General features: G+C 47.6%; 2 protein-coding genes across 3 annotated transcripts; one reads left to right on the forward strand and one right to left on the reverse strand.

The window, feature by feature from the left end:
* Positions 1–3,899, reverse strand: MRPL37 (mitochondrial ribosomal protein L37). The gene is made up of 7 exons (XM_033068055.2): positions 3,506–3,899; positions 3,113–3,296; positions 2,533–2,648; positions 1,870–2,055; positions 1,471–1,628; positions 790–993; positions 1–224 (listed from the first exon to the last, which is right to left on the reverse strand). Exons 1-7 carry the CDS (start codon positions 3,897–3,899, stop codon positions 147–149), a joined length of 1,320 nt encoding a protein of 439 aa, XP_032923946.2. The 3' UTR covers positions 1–146.
* A 266-nt stretch (positions 3,900–4,165) lies between these two features.
* On the forward strand, positions 4,166–14,579 carry LOC117000463 (NADH-cytochrome b5 reductase-like). Of its 2 annotated transcripts, none has more exons than XM_033068105.1 (7): positions 4,166–4,235; positions 5,247–5,426; positions 6,252–6,400; positions 7,487–7,574; positions 10,561–10,665; positions 11,761–11,964; positions 13,557–14,579. In XM_033068105.1, the coding sequence occupies exons 2-7, from the start codon at positions 5,250–5,252 to the stop codon at positions 13,758–13,760; spliced, it is 927 nt and encodes a 308-aa protein (XP_032923996.1). In that variant the 5' UTR covers positions 4,166–4,235; positions 5,247–5,249; the 3' UTR covers positions 13,761–14,579. The 2 variants fall into 2 exon arrangements, with proteins under 2 accessions (XP_032923996.1, XP_032923997.1); XM_033068106.2 differs by lacking the exon at positions 4,166–4,235 and adding an exon at positions 4,807–4,968.
* The last annotated feature ends 662 nt before the right edge of the window (positions 14,580–15,241 follow it).

Here is a 15,241-nt window from a genome sequence, read left to right on the forward strand (position 1 = left end):
TTTAGTTTAAAATAAAATTTTACTTTCCGTAACAATATAATTTATTTTTTAAAGTAAATTAATCCACCTTTCTTTAATTATACGACGGTTCTGGCAAAGAGGAGCAGCAGGTACAGTTGGTGAAGTATTTTCATTTGAGCTGAATTTCACACAGTTCCATGCAGATACAGTGCCAGAAACTTCTTGAATGTGTCTGGCTGAAAGCCAGAAATTCCAGCGGGCTTCTGCAGAGAAAGACACGGATGCTCAGTTTGCAGTGAAGTGATTAATGTAGACAAACAACGGCTTTAAACATGCTTGAATAAGACTTTCAGGCATGGCAGCTTCCAAATTGTGCTCTCCCTCCCCAGAAGGGCTTGTGTGGGGGTACTTCCACTGGTGTCAATCTCAGAGGGCAGAACCCCTTTGCCTGTGAGAGAGATGCTCTCCCAGTATAACCAGTACTGGCAGCCCTGTGCTCTATTTACTCCCCAGCGAGGAGGATGGTCACTTGTGAGCGCTCCCCTCCTCAGAGCTGGTTTTAAACAAGCACTTCATGAGATGGTGGATTAAAGCTGGGGGTAGCTGCTTCTAGGAGTTCATGTTAAGCTTGGCATGTTGAACATCAGCACTACAAATACTCAGGAACTGGTCCCCTCAGGAACACCTGCTAAGGTAAAAAAGAGGCCAATGTCCACTCCAGGTCCCTCCAGCTGGTTTAAAACCTGCTGCAGCTCTGTGCCAGCTCCCAGACCCCCAGCTCTGGTGGAAGGGCAGCATTCCCACGACCATTTCCCAAGCTTTCCTTACCATAACAACTCCCTTCTTGACTTCTGGGACACACTGGGCTCTCTCATACAGGTTCTGATCAGAGTCAATCCACACTAGATTTTTTATGCCATCATTAGAGACAAGATCTGTTGTATTTAACTGGAACACCATGAATTGGAAGAGCTGTCCATCTGTGCCAATGCTTTGCACCACTACTGGCTGCTCCAAAACCTTGGGATCATTCTAGGAAAAGAAGGGGCATGCAGGGGAGAATGTTTCAAAAGCTAGTTACAACAGAAATTGTATGAGTACTTGCTGATTCTGCATCTTTGGGTTGGTTTAAAGCCAAGATTTTAATAAATATATTGTTACCTTGCCCAGAAAATTACTCTAGTCAAACTAGTTTTGAATGCAGATTTTGTATTTTAATTAAAATTCCTCCTTCAGCCAGCAATGAAGTGTAAATTTGCATACTGAGCTGTGGGATGGGTTAGAGTTTTACAGCTGAACTTACTCCCTGGTTCCTGCCCATACCACCCTGCTGCATCACAAACATGCTCCTTACTGAGCAGTGGATTTCTGGATTTCTGAAGGTTGGGTTTTCACCCCTGGACTGGGAAGCTTAGATGTGAAAATTGCTGTGAGGGGCTTTCCGGCCTCCCTGCACTGGCTGCAGCAGTAGAGGAAGAAGAGAGGCCCAGCAGCAGCTCCCATACGTACCCCATGGAGCACCCTGGCCTTGGCCAGCGCATTGCCAAAAGCAAACATCAGCATTTTAGCACGGAGCTGTTCTGGTCTGAACCTGTCCGTGCGAGCGTTGGCAGACTCCAGGAAGAACAGGGTGTGAGGATGAGAGTAGGGATAACCATCTCTGAAACCTAAAGGGCACATACTCATGTCAGAAACCGCTCAGGAAGACACTGTGCAGCCAAGGTTTTCCCCATTATCTTCAGGAACTGTTCAAGTAGTTTGCTGGGGTTTAAGTTCTTGTCCTCAGTACTCACCACAGGTCTGGAGCACTTGCACTGCAAACCTGTGCCCATTCCTCTGTCCCCTCATTCCCACACACTCCCTGCTCCCAGCTGCACAAGGACTCCCAAGCTAACCCAAAATGCTGACCTGTGTCATTGAGCTCTTTGTACACATTCACCTCCTGAAGATCGATCGTAGGCGCAATGGGATAGAAGGTCTCCAGAACATGTTCTTTGGTGGCCAGTATCTCCTCCTTGGAGGCTACTGGTGGTATGGGGGTCATAGAGTTCATGAGGATTCCACTCAGGCCACGGACCTGAAGGAGGATGGATTCTGGGGAGGGAAATTAGGCTACAGTCAAACACTGGTGAAGTAATACCAGGGAAAGATGTACATTTCCTTTTGCCAGTCTATTCTACAAGGCTCACTCTCTCTCCCTCACCTCCAAACCCATCTTAAATAGTAGCTCAGCAGTAAGTTCTTCTTCTAAAATGCCAATGTTAATTGCTAGGGTTAAGTTCTTAACTAAACAGCCTTAGAAAAACAACAGCACTGATTTAGGACACAAGAAAATAAACACTCAGGCCTAAGACACTGGTTCCCTTCTCCCACCATCTCACCACCTAATAATCTCCTCAGGGACAGCATCCTGCCATCATCCAAGGCTGCCCATGCCAACAGCACTACTTAAACTAGAAAGAATTACCTGGTTCCAGAAATTGTTTAATTTTCTCTAAATCCTCAGCCTTAAAGCTTTGCTACCCCTCTTAACTTACACAGCTAAATGCTTCCACCACAGCAGCGACTGACCTCTTTCCCACGTTGCTGCTATCCTGCAGTTTCTAGCCAACATCCTTTTACTCAGAGAAGGATACTTCCCAGACATTAACCTGCATACATGTATCAGGTTTTCAAACAGCACCGGGCTGCAAAACAAGAAAAGAAACAGTTACATAAAAATGAGATCATAATAGCTGGCAGATGCTTCTGGGGCACGAATGCTGTAAAATCACTGTATGTACAACATATAATGGCATAACACTCCCAAACAGTTAAGAGAGATTGCAGATTGGTATCACACACACCAGGCCTGTTTCAAGTTGGCAGATGTAATGCTTACAATTATTTTTAAAATTGATACTCTGCATCAGCTAGAAGTAGATCTTGAGTTGAAACAGAGACATTGGCCTGAAAGAAGCTTTGATCTAGAGCAGTATTTATGTCAGTGTTACTGTCAATATTCAGAACGGGGTTTTATTTGTTGCTTTGGTTGTTGGGTTTTTTTTTGTTTGACAATCTGGTCTTGCACAGCAGACCCTCTTTCCACAGAAGATCTGTGTATGAATTTTCTCTGTAGTGTTTAAAACCTCCCCTTCAGCTGAGGACTCACCAGTATTTTTCCCTCTTGGGAGCAGCCTCTGCCGTGTCCCACAGCCTCGCGTGGGACACCATGTGTTTCACCCTCTCCTCGAGCTCCTGGAGCCCCAGAGCCGGGTTATCCACAATGCCCTGCACGGCTGGGGGCAAACCTTCCACCAGCTTCGTCTTGGTGAGCCACTGCGCCTGCCGCACTCCTGCAAACACAGCGCAAGGCGATCGGTCTCAGGTGACAGTGCTGATCCCTTCCAACCCAAACCATTCTAGATGTGACCCAGGCTGCCTGGCAGCTGACGGGGCTGGGCAAGGCTCTGCACAGCGCGTGTTTTACACTCTGAGCGAGGAGAACCCTTGGCAGGAGCAGAAGGGAGTGCTCGGGGAGGGGGCAGCGCGGGGTGTGTGGTACCTTCCAGCATGCGGACACCCTGGTGGCAGATGAAGCACCCGCGCTCCTTGTACAGCGGCATCTCCTCGCAGCGCGGCCCCGGCGAGTGCCAGGGGTCGTGCCAGCCACGCTCCCAGGGCGGGAAGCGCGGCCGGGCCAGGCCGGGCACGTAGTGCAGCCGCTCCGCGAACGTGACGGTGTCCAGCTCCACCTGCTCCCGCACCGGCCGCGGCTCCACCATCTCCGCCAGCACCTGGGGCGGCGGCCCGCGCACGGTCCAAGGCGTGCGGGGAAGCGCCGCGCGGTGGCGGGGCCGCCCCCCGCGGGGGACGACGCTGTGGGTGAGACCCCGCGCCGCCACCGCCGCCACCCCCGCCCGCCTCAGCGCCATCGGCCCCGCCGCCATCGCCGCCATCCTCCCGCTCCTCCCGCCGCCGCCTCAGCGCCCGCCCGCCGCCATCTTGGCGAGGGCTCTCCCCCCACCGTCACCCCCGTGAGTGACGGCGGCGGCGGCCAATGGCGGGCGGGCGCGCCCCGCGGTAAGGGAGGGTCGGCAAATTGCCTGGCGGGTGAGGGCAGGCCCTGGGTTGGTGACTGGGGAGCTGGGCGGGGAGAGGCACCTCCTCGCCTGTGGAGTGGGGGGGCACTTGAGAGACCGTCCCTGGGCGGGAGCCGGCGGGGCCTGCACTCGTGTCCCGGGCTGGGGCCGCTCTGCCCCGGGCCGGCCTGGCCGAGCCCCCGGGCGCGCACAGTAAGTGCTTGAAACTCCGTAAATCTGCGCAGCCCCGAGCCCGGGCGTATCGGACTCACTCGTGGTCACGTCGGGTTGCCCCCCGTTCATAGCCTGTGGGTGCTCCGAGCCCCCGGACAGCGGGCGCGGTGGGAAGCCGGGCCAGTCGCCTTTGGTTCTCTCTCTAGTTCCCCTCCCCCTGCTTAAAATAAGTGTGTTTCTGTTACAGGGGTGAAGGTTAGTTAATTAATTGACCTTGACAATGAAACTGCTGGAAGCGCTAAATGTTCGCTTCCTCCGCTTCGTCACCCGTGGCTTCATAATTTCCTGTGGGCCGCTTTGTGTCCGAGGGATGCCTCACGCAGGTGTGATGTGAACAGCCTGAACTCGGCCCGGGTACAACTCACTGGAAACAACGGGAGCGAGGGATAAAATCCTGTGCTTCTTGGCCTCCCCAGGCTGTGCGTTTAAAGCCATTTATTCAAAGCCCGTAACCAAAGTGTTGTTTGCCCGAGACTTTGCCCTCTTCGCCTCGAGTCTTGGCTCTTTCAGCTCGCTGCCCTCCCCCGTTCCGGAGCCGCACAGAGCTCAGGCCACATCTGGTGGCTGGGTTTGTTACCCATTGTCCTGGTGGCTGCCTTTGTCACCCTTTCTCCTGGACACGGCAGCAGATTTTTAAGATGTTTCTGCTCCGGCTGAGCAAGCGGCTCTTTTGTAGGAAATCACCGCGGCGGAACGAGCAGGATTAGAGGGTGTAGGTTTGGCTGGGCAGCCTGTCTGGAGAGGAGGAGGAGGGCCTGGGGCTGGGTGAGGCTCTGCTCTGGGCTGGTGGCTGCGAGGGCTGCCGTTTGTGCAGAGGCATTGAGCACAATCGGGGTGTTGCAAGCACAGATCAGCTCCAGGTTTTCAGTTTGATACACGTGCGAGATGCTCGAGAGACATTTTCTCAGTTCTGCGAAAAAAACCCAGCTGACGAGCACCCACTGCTTTCCATCGTGCTGGGTTTGATGCAAGGCTTGTGGTTTTTTGCAGGCAATGAGTGACAACGAGCAGGACTGGCTGGCTCTGAGGCCCCAGGAACCTTCTCCATCCCAGTGCTGCGGCAGCGGCTGCAAGCCCTGCATCTACGATGTGTACGAGAAGGAGCTCGCACAGTGGGAGAGAGCCAAAGCGATGCAAGACAAAAGCCTTCTCGTGGGAAAAAAGGAGCAGGTCCATTTGTCTGCATCCTGGAGCCTGTGCTTTGATCGTACTTGTTCGGGTGTGGGGTTGTGGTGATGGGTGAGGGATAAATTCAAGTGGTGCCTTAAGAGAGGGCTGTAAATGCAATTCCCCAAACTCAGCCTTCACCCTCCCCCTTGGCCACTCTCCCTGCTGTAATGTGATTTTCCAAGTGTAGAGTTCTCCCTGGTGTCGCATTACAGCTCTGGCTCTGCAGCTTATCCTCTCCCAGTTTCCTCGGAGAAGCTTTGTTTTCCTCACCTTTCTCATCTTTGCTTGATTTTTAGATTCGTACTGTGATGCTGAGCAAAAGCTGTGTTGTGTGTGGTGGAGCAGTTGTCTTCAGAGTGTAATTTTTAAGCCTGTCAGTGCCCTTTTACGTAAGATTAACTATGCTGGGTCAAGCAAAAAAGATCAGCTGAAACAACTGACAGTATTTTCTGTTCACTGTGGCCATCAGCAGGCTGCAAAGTTGCCCCCAAAGCAGTGCTTGGCTCTTTTAGCAGAATTATTTCTGTTTGTTTCCAGACATGAGAAAATGATTGCAGTGAGTCATAATAGGATGACCTTGCTGTAAGGTGTAAAAAAATGTAATTTAAAAAGGTGGTGGTGGGGAGAAATGCACGATCCCAAAGTGCACGCTGCAGAACATGATAATGAATCAGCAGAGAGCTGGAATTTGCGCCGGGCTTCAGCGTTTAATACACGTCCTGAGGATCTCTGGCACTAAATTAGCACGCACGTTCGCTTTCAGAGAAAAATGAAATAATAAAAGACACCATCTAACCAAGTAATTATTTATTGTTGTTCTTGCAGAGCAATAATTCAGAGCTGAATCCAGATACATTCACTGCATTCAGTGTGAGCTCGGTGGAGCAGCTGACAGAGGACACCTACCAGTACAAATTTGAATTACCGGGAAAGAGCAGCCTGCAATTGAGTTTAGGACAACATATCGTGTTAAGGTATTGTTCTCTGTGCTAGTTAAACAGTCTGCATTATGTAACCTAACACATAGGGTTTTGTCAATAGACAAAGGCTTCATAGCAGGCAAATCATGATTTCTGTACTTCCACAATGACACAGATGAAAGAGCTCGTGAGCTCGCTGCCTCTACTAATTCTATGGTAGAAGCTGTAGTTTTCTTCAGCATTATCCCAGCGTTGGTGGCTCAGGAAGAACTAGGTGTGATTGAGAAAATACATTTGCAGAAAGAAGGATTTAAAAGAATAGATGTTACAACAGATTATTTACTCCAGCTTGTTGGAATTAAGACAATGAGCTGCTCTTCCCCAGAGCTCAGTGTTTTAGGCCCTGTGTCTTGGGGTAACTCAGCACCCCAGTACCCAGGCACTGCCTGACTGATTTCTAGCAAAACAACTCTCCTATGTAGTTTGCTTGCCAGAAAGGGGCCACTTGGGGAAAGTTTCTGTCTCTGAGCCATCTGTGGTGATCATTGCCAGACAGAGAAAGTCCTGTTAGGATGCCATTGATGTGCATCTGTTGACGTCCCTGGTACGTTCAGGGCTGGTGTGTGCAGCTGGCTCTGCTGACAGCATGTGCTCCTCCCTCTCACAGCACAGAAAAAGGTTTGGTCACTTCAGTCAATTCCCGTGGTCAGTAGCAAAGAGCAGGGTGGATAATTCTGTGGAAAGGGAAGGCTTACAGGAAAATACTGTCTATATTGACAAGCCTGAGGTCAAGGCTGTGCCTTGGCTTTTGTTATTTGATTACCAGAGGCAGAAAGTGACCCCAGCTCAAAAGGAACAGCAAACTTAAGTGTTTTCTCTCCCCTTTGCCACTCTTGCATATCCTTACAAAATCCCTTTCAAGGGTGTGTCCAGGAGTTGGATGTGGTACAGCTGAGGCCACCACTGGGAAAACAAAAGGTGCTGTTAGCCATTATGTTGCCCCTGGATTTTTGCCTCTGGAAGGGAAATGTTTTGCATCTGTGCACAGGCTGGGCTACTGGGAAGAGGACTTGTCTCCCAGAGAGCTGTAGTAGCCCCCAGATGACCCAAGTCACAGGGGTTTCCTGTTTCTCTTCTCAGAGGAATTGTGAATGGTTTGGAGGTCCAGAGAGCCTATACTCCAATTAGCCCCAGGAATGCAGAAGGTTACTTTGAAGTTCTAATTAAAGTAAGTAAGCCTGGACAGTATGGGTTGGAGTAGAAGGTGTTTCCTTTAGGAACCAAGCAAGCTATCAGTGCTTCAAGTGAGACTCTCTCAAATCCCTCATGGACTGTTTCTCTGTGGTTTTGAAGCATTTGTGATTTGCTGATAAAAACTGCAGTTTTTCCCACAAAACTGAAAGCAGAAGAACTTGACACACAAAAAAGTGCTTTGCAGCAGAAGCCCTGGGATCACCTGGGAGAGTCCCTCAGGTGGAAAGATGTGTCCATTCCCCTTCTCTCCTTTTGTTTTGCTTTTTCAGGCTGTCTGAAATCACAGCTGTTGTCAGCCCAGCTGAACCACTGATTTTGGGAAATGTTTGCCCTTATACTCCCCTCTGTATTGTACTTGAAAAGACCCCTGTGTCAGTGGGCAGCTGCTCCTGGTGTGCAGACAGTCTGAGAGGAACTCTGTGGCCCACAGGGCAGAGAGGTGTCCCATAGGCACAGGCTGCATCTGATGAGGTGGATATGGTGGCAGAGCCCATTTTGGACAAGTGTCCTCACCTTCATGGAGTCAACCATGAAATGCTGATGAGTTTAAAATGATTTTATAGGAGATTTGCCTGGAAATTTGTCTCATGAAAGTCTTCAGGGTTCTCATAAATTATTATTTTGTGTGGCAAATACTGACTCAAACATTTTTCCAATACTGCATCTGTATGTCACTGGGGACTCCTCAGGGCAGACACAGACTGCATACAGGTGTGAAATTCAGAGTGCTGGGTATCCCAGGTGGCTTGCAGAGAAGGGCCACTTGTCCTCTGCCTGTCCTGCAGGATTTCATGTTTCTGGGGTTTATTATGCATTGTATGTTCGAACACAAACCCTGCTCTTTAGAAAAGTGAACAGCTTCTCTAGGACACCTGTGGGAGGGTCATTTCCCCATTCTTGTGGCAATTGGTGTGTGGTAGGGGAGAGAAATGTTGCATTAATAGGATACATTCACAGGATGACTGAAATTTCATGTATAGCGGCTCATTACTCACAGGTTTTGCATTTCAATAATAATAGTAATGATTGTAATGATACCTTTCCTTTATATAGAACCTTTCATCCCAAAAGGAGCTATAGTTATTCTCTGGCAGTGACAAAAGAGGTTGGTAACACCCAGTGTAAAGCAGCCATTTTTATAACTCACTCTGTAGGTTGTGGTATATTTCACACTATTGAGGCAATTTTGGAAAGTAGTATATTATTATTACTATGCAATCCAAGCACTGTTCAAACCCTTCTGTCTCCTGTTATTACAGCATTGCATTTGTGATACTACAGTTAAGAGTGAGGGAGTTGCCATTTACAGAGCATAACCCTCTTTTTGAGTGATTTTATAATGTTAGGGTTTCTCTCCATGTAAAACGGGGTGTGGAAGTTTTCCTCCAGGAGATAAATTTTTTTCTTTTTATTTAGAAAAACTCATTTTAAACCCACTCAATCACTTTTTGCTTCAATTTTTTTGAAATAATTTTCATGAAAGAAGGATTGTTTTAGTTCCCATTAGTGAAGTCCTTTGGGAATAGGCAGTAAGTGGGCCTGACTTTTCTGTTCTTGCCTTGGGTTTCCAGATGTATTTGAAGAAGGGAGGTAAAAAATTTGCTTATTTGAAGCAAGTGCACACTCTTTGCATGAGACTTAGCACCTGCCCAGAGCCCTCTGAACATAAAAGAATTCTGACAATAACTCAGAGGCTGGATGTGTGTGTGATTTACCTTTTGAATGTAACAACTGGTGCTAATACTTCTTAATATTTCAGATTTAAGTGAGAGGCTGGGAGGGGAGGAGCATCTGTGTTCTTTCTTAGCTAACACTGCTTGCAAGCACAAGCACAGGCTCCCTCACTCCCTTTTTCTGAGCTGCTTTGTGGTTCACCAATTTTGTTTGCCTGCAGTGCAGCTTGGTGGCCAGCCAAGGCACTGGGGTGTGGAGCCGGGCTTCTCTCCATTGCCTGTGCAGGAAATACCCCCAAATACTCTTCTTTTGTGTGGGCTGCAGTTGCCAAAGGCTTGTATCACATCCCATTTTCTGACCCCTGCTTGTGTTGTTCTTCCCCAGGCTTATCCCTGTGTGCTGCAGCTTTGGGCTTTTCAGCTCCTGCTGCTTGGGCCAGTCCTGGTTCTCTGGCCCCATCCTGCTCTTTTGCTCACGTTTTTCTTTTAAAACATTCAGTGGTCGCACATTTAGGACATGAACAGGAGCATGACTGCTTGGACAAGCCCTTCATTTTCCAGCCTCTCATCCTTTCTGCTTCCAGCAAGCACTGAGCCCTTCTCCTCAGTCATGAGTGAGATCAGCATTCCTGCAGGCAACAGCCTGGATAATGTTTGTGCCTGGTGAAAGTGAGGCAGATTTTTTGCTCGTGTTTTTCTTCCATGGGGCCAACATTAACATATTCTTCTGGAACTGTGGAGGCATCCCTCAGCATCCAGATGATCTGTTCTGAAAACAAAGAGTTTTACAAACGAGAAAGCCGACTTTGGGTCACTAATTGTATCAGTGCAGCATCTGAGAGACTGAAACAAAGCAAGAGCTATGCAGTGTTTATATAACTAACAGCACCCAGAGGGCATTTCCAGACCCCATACCCTGAGATTTGGAGAACACTTGAAGGCCTGCACTGTGCTTTGCATTCAAGACACTCTTCTCTGTGTGCTTTGTAAGCAAGAACTCTGATAAGCTTTTTCCAGTTTTGGAAATTCAGGCTGCATGAGAGGGGGTTTGTGTTTACATTATATTCAAGCTGGAGTGGTTCCAATATGATTTAATTTAAATGTCTTTGTTTTGGGTATAACTTCGAGTTATTTTTCAAACACAAAGATCTTTCTTTTTTAAATACGCGAAATGTTTTTTTGTCCCCTTTTCATTTAAATGTAGATAACTTTATAATCGACTTTAAGCTGGGAAACTTTCCAATGGAGTATAATTATTCTTTTCTTTTGTGCTATGTTTTTTATTAGTGCTATGAAGCTGGGCTAATGTCACAATACATAAAAACGTGGAAAAAAGGAGACGTGGTCTTTTGGCGTGGGCCGTTTGGAGGGTTCCCATATCAGCCTAATAAGGTTAGTTCCTAAAAGCCATAGGGTGCTTCAGCCTGTGGCAACAGGCTTTGTTCAGTCCTCTGAAGGGAAGACATCCATTTGATTACTGTTTTCATGATTATTTTAGAGACTTCCTGGGTTACTGTACAGTGTGACAGCACTAGCAGTCAGTTGGAGCACCTTCTTGAACTGCAGAATATTTAAGAGGGAAGAGGAGGTGGATGGGAGACAGGAAAAGATTAGCAAGGCTCTGTGTTCATCACTTGCATTAGGAGTTCCTGATGTGCCTAACAAAGGGAACTTTGCACCAGCAATGAGTGTGGATGGGTTTTTGGCTGATTTGACCCACATCTCTGTGTTGTGACTGAGTAGGGGCCAAGGGGAGGTGTTAATCTTCCCTCTCTAGGGTATTCCCTGAGCTGTTGAGGTGTCAGGTCGCTCCCCAAACGCTGATCCCACCTGCCAATACCAGGCTGGCTGCAGGGAAAGGCAGATCTGGTTTCAGGGGGAGGCTTCTCACACACACTAATTCAGTTACTTAATTCTGACCTTTCAAATGAGGAGCAAATTTGAAACACTATGACTTTGGTCATTAAGATCACAAAGCCTTCTGGGGTTTTTGGTGGATTTGTTTTTGGGTTGTTTTCTTTTTACCCCAACAAAAATAAGTAAATCTGAGTGACCAAGCTCTATGCAGAGCAATTGTTTCCTGACATATTCGTTTCCTCCAGAGGACATTCAGGATTTTACTTTGCAGCAACCGAGAGAAACCCAGGGAGCATTTCCAGTGGAAGAAAACACACAGTGGGTCAGCAGAGCATATTGCAGAATTGAAACTGAAACATGAATTAATTGAAATCAAGGCTAAAGTTAGGATAAATTGTTACATATGGGTAAAATCCAGTTTTGTTAGATTTGATGTGTAAACCCTTTAAGTGCCATATGTAATCCTTTGCAGAAAAATACATTTTGTGATCTGAATTTACCAGTTCATGACCTTCTGGTATGTTGTTTCTCAAGAGACTGTTTACCAGGGTGGCAGCAAGAGGAACTCCCCATGAGCACACCCATTTCCAGCCACCACAGCTCATTCCAAATTCTCTGTTTTGTTGTTAGTATGGAGAACTCCTCATGCTGGCCTCAGGCACTGGACTTGCACCAATGATTCCCATCCTCCAGTCCATAACAGATGATGAAGAGGATGAAACCTTTGTAACTCTTGTTGGCTGCTTCCCTACCTTTGACAAAATTTATTTAAAGCCTCTTCTGCAGGACTTGGCTCGGTACTGGAATATCAGAATATTTTATGTCCTAAGCCAGGTAAATAAATGGATATAAAGTGTGTATGTGTGAGGGTTCTGTGTGCTAGATGAGCCTCTGCCTCCTCCACTTTTCCATTATTTCCCAGTCATCCAGCCTAATCTGTGATCCAGTAGCTGCTGTTGTTAAATCTGCTACATGTACCCACACTGCTACTAGTCTGGAGAATTTTGGGGAAGTGGCCATCACTGTTCCTCTGCCTCCTTGTTCTGTTGGGATGGACCTGCTGTTGCATAGTCACTGTTGGTTATTTCCCCCCATTTCAGACAGTTGTTGCTGCACTTAAACAGCAAATAAGCTGGTTTTTTCTTCCTAATACCAGTGCCTTAATCTATCCTTGTCTTCCATTCTTTGCTCATGGCCACAGCTCTCCTCTGGTGTGCTAGCACCAACTTCCCAGCAATTATTTTTCCTTGCTGACCCATTTTTAGACTTCTAAAAGTTTTTTCCCCTCTGTAAAATTACTTTTCTGCCACGTTCATGGGATGAGGGCATACCTCTCAATGGTCTTACATTTTGAGCAGTCTTTTTCATTTCCATTTGGTCCCAAAGTTGCCTGTGTTCTGCATGGATTTGGTGGTTAAAAATTATTTCTGTCAGAAATGAGGATTCATTGCTGGGAGGATATAGAAAGAATTATTTATGCTAAGGGAATGAATCCCATTGCATTTTTAGTTTCTCAGATGAATCATTTCTTGTATCTCTCACAGTGGAACTGCCTCATACATTCTGTTCCACATGTGGCCTCAGCAAGATGAGATTTGGTAGAGGGGAAAGTGCTGGTGACTTGGGCACCCCCTCAGCTGCTCTGTAGGAGCATAACCATAATTGTCTGTGGTGACATGGCTTAAATACCCTTTTCTGGGTGTTTAAACTCTTTCACTGCTGTCTCAAGAGCATGAGGAGGTCTTGAAATTCAATCAGCAAAGGGCACAAAGCCCACCTGACCCCTGTCAACACTGTCTGCCCCTCCTCTCCTCCTTCTTCCTCCTCTCTTAGTGGGTTTGTGGTAGTCCAAGGCTGGCTGGTGCATCCTCCCTCTTGGGATTATGGATCTGTCTGTATTTCATTGTGCTGCCTGTCACCACCACATCTGAGCACCTTCTGCTCCTGATTAATTGCAGCAGGGGAGTCCCTGCTGGATCCAGCGCCACAGGATCTGACACTTCTCATGGGATCAGAGCTGTATTTGGAGCAGAGCTGGCTGCTTTCAGCTTTGGTCAAGGGAGATGGGACTGAAAGAGACTTGGGAATGGGAGAGGCAATAGAGAGGAATAGACTTGGGACTGGGGAATAGAAAGGTGCCCTGGGAGATGTTCTTGATGGAGAAGGTTCTGCAGCGTTTATTAGTGATAGTTACACTCTGGCTTTGTTCAGTCCCCTCTGAGTGAGTGGCCAGCTCCTTTGGCAGGAAAAGATTTCATCTGGGCTTGGGAAGAGGAATGCAGCTCTCAGGAAGGGTCAGTGTCACCCACATGGTGTCACAAAGGTGAAAATCATCCTGTGCACCACTCTGAGGGGAGGAGGGAGATTCAGCTCTAAGAATGTTGTCCTTTTTAATGTCACACACAGCAAATCTTTTACCTTTTCAGGAATCTTCACTGGAAAAACTTCCTCAGAGCTATCAGGAGAACACGTACACTGGTCGTCTCAATGAAGACTTGATGAAGACAATAGTAAATTCCTGTCGAAGAAAGCCATTTGTATTAATTTGTGGCTCCTCTGCATTCAATGAAGATATGAGTAGATACTTGAAAACTGCAGGAATTGAAGAAAATTCCTGTTTTGTCTTTTAGCAGTACATTCCTGACCTGAGGAACCTTAGGCTGAGCCTTGGATGTCCTTGTTTCCTTGCAGACATTGCACAAAATGCCCCTGCTCAGAAGACTGAGCTCCTTGGAGGAACTATTTGTTGATCCTCACTCTGGGATGTTTTAAGGAACAGGTGCCATTCCAGAGTGGCTGGTACATGGTGTGCCACCCATACCTCAGGGATCAGCATGGCAATTTAAATGGAAATATTCAAGTGCAATTTTAAGAGCAAGATCTTCTAAGAGGGTACTAGAAGGCATCCATGCACACAGCTCTGCTGTAATATGAACATTGATGACTTGCTTTGCAATCTGTGTTATTCTGCAGTGGTGGTGTGCCCTGTTAGGTGTCCAGAGGAGAGGTGAAATCCTGAGGGATCCTTGCCAGGCCAAGGGGACAGCAGAGTTGGGATCATTTTGGTTCTGTCATGTGCAGGCTTGTGTCAGGCAGGTCCCTCCAACCTCCCTGTGCATGAGTTGGCCCATTCTACACTAATACAGAGAAGGTGGCACTGATCTCTGAGAACAGCCTTTCCAACTATGTATGGAAAAAGTATCAATAAGGATGGAATGGTACGTTCTGTCTAGTGAGAACTGAGACAGGCTGAGCTCCTGCCCTGGCACAGCCTGTGTTACCTGCCCTGTGCTTAGCCCTTGAAATGCTGCCTGGGCAGACAGAGAGCACATCCTAAAACTGGGAGAGTGTGGCTGCTGTCTGTCAGGGAGGATGCTTGTTTGCTTTCCATGTCCCCTAAGTGTTGTATCATAGCCCTGGCTCATTAAATTGAACCTCTTTACAAATAAGCAGCTGTTGGGTGTTGTCACAGGACCCTCTCAGGTGCCTGAGGAGGTTCCCTGAGCATACAGGAACCACCTGAGGAGGGAAAGCTCCATGGGGTCTGCTGGGGTGCTTCCCTGTGGGACAGGGAGCAGAGCCTCAGAGATGGCAGCCTGGCACAGCACCCAACCTGGGCACCTGGTCCCCTTTCTCTTTTTTTCAATCCAAAATGCTGCTGCTTTTCCTCTGGGGTATCTGCTGTCCGTTCCTTTACCTTCTTAGACTGCTTTGTTTAGTATCTACACCTGGAAATACAACTTTCCTGAGCGCCTTGTGTTTTTCTGTTCATTCCCAGTTCATCCTGTGTTGAGGTTTTCCAGGCTGTGTCAGATGGTTATTGCATTATCATTCATGCTTCTTTTGTACCTGTGTCTAACACTTCACCTTACACAAAGGGAATGTAGTTTGTTACACAAAAACCACAGTGTGCACTGAAGTGGTGGCTTGATTCACACATTTGGGAGGGAGTGTAAGTTCCCTTTGCACTGCTGAGATTTGTCTCCAGTTACCAAATGCCTGGAATTAATCAAGTGTAGCTGCAGCTTTTATGTTAAGTTCCTTGGAGAAAGGACTGATAAGAAAGCCATCTTCCTAACCCAAACTGGGATTCTGGCTTTGAGGGCATGGA

Source organism: Catharus ustulatus, chromosome 9 (assembly GCF_009819885.2).
Source record: "Catharus ustulatus isolate bCatUst1 chromosome 9, bCatUst1.pri.v2, whole genome shotgun sequence".
Lineage (NCBI taxonomy): Eukaryota > Metazoa > Chordata > Aves > Passeriformes > Turdidae > Catharus > Catharus ustulatus.

Coding starts and splice junctions, on each gene's coding strand:
- MRPL37 (XM_033068055.2), bottom strand. CDS start 3,899: ATGGCGGCGATGGCGGCGGGGCCGATGGCGCTGAGGCGGGCGGGGGTG. Junction 2,056..2,532: donor AGCAGCAACGTGGGAAAGAG/GTCAGTCGCTGC, acceptor TTCCCTCCCCAG/AATCCATCCTCCTTCAGGTC. Junction 994..1,470: donor AGGCCAGGGTGCTCCATGGG/GTACGTATGGGA, acceptor TTCTTTTCCTAG/AATGATCCCAAGGTTTTGGA.
- LOC117000463 (XM_033068105.1), top strand. CDS start 5,250: ATGAGTGACAACGAGCAGGACTGGCTGGCTCTGAGGCCCCAGGAACCT. Junction 6,401..7,486: donor GGACAACATATCGTGTTAAG/GTATTGTTCTCT, acceptor TTCTCTTCTCAG/AGGAATTGTGAATGGTTTGG. Junction 10,666..11,760: donor TCCCATATCAGCCTAATAAG/GTTAGTTCCTAA, acceptor TTTTGTTGTTAG/TATGGAGAACTCCTCATGCT.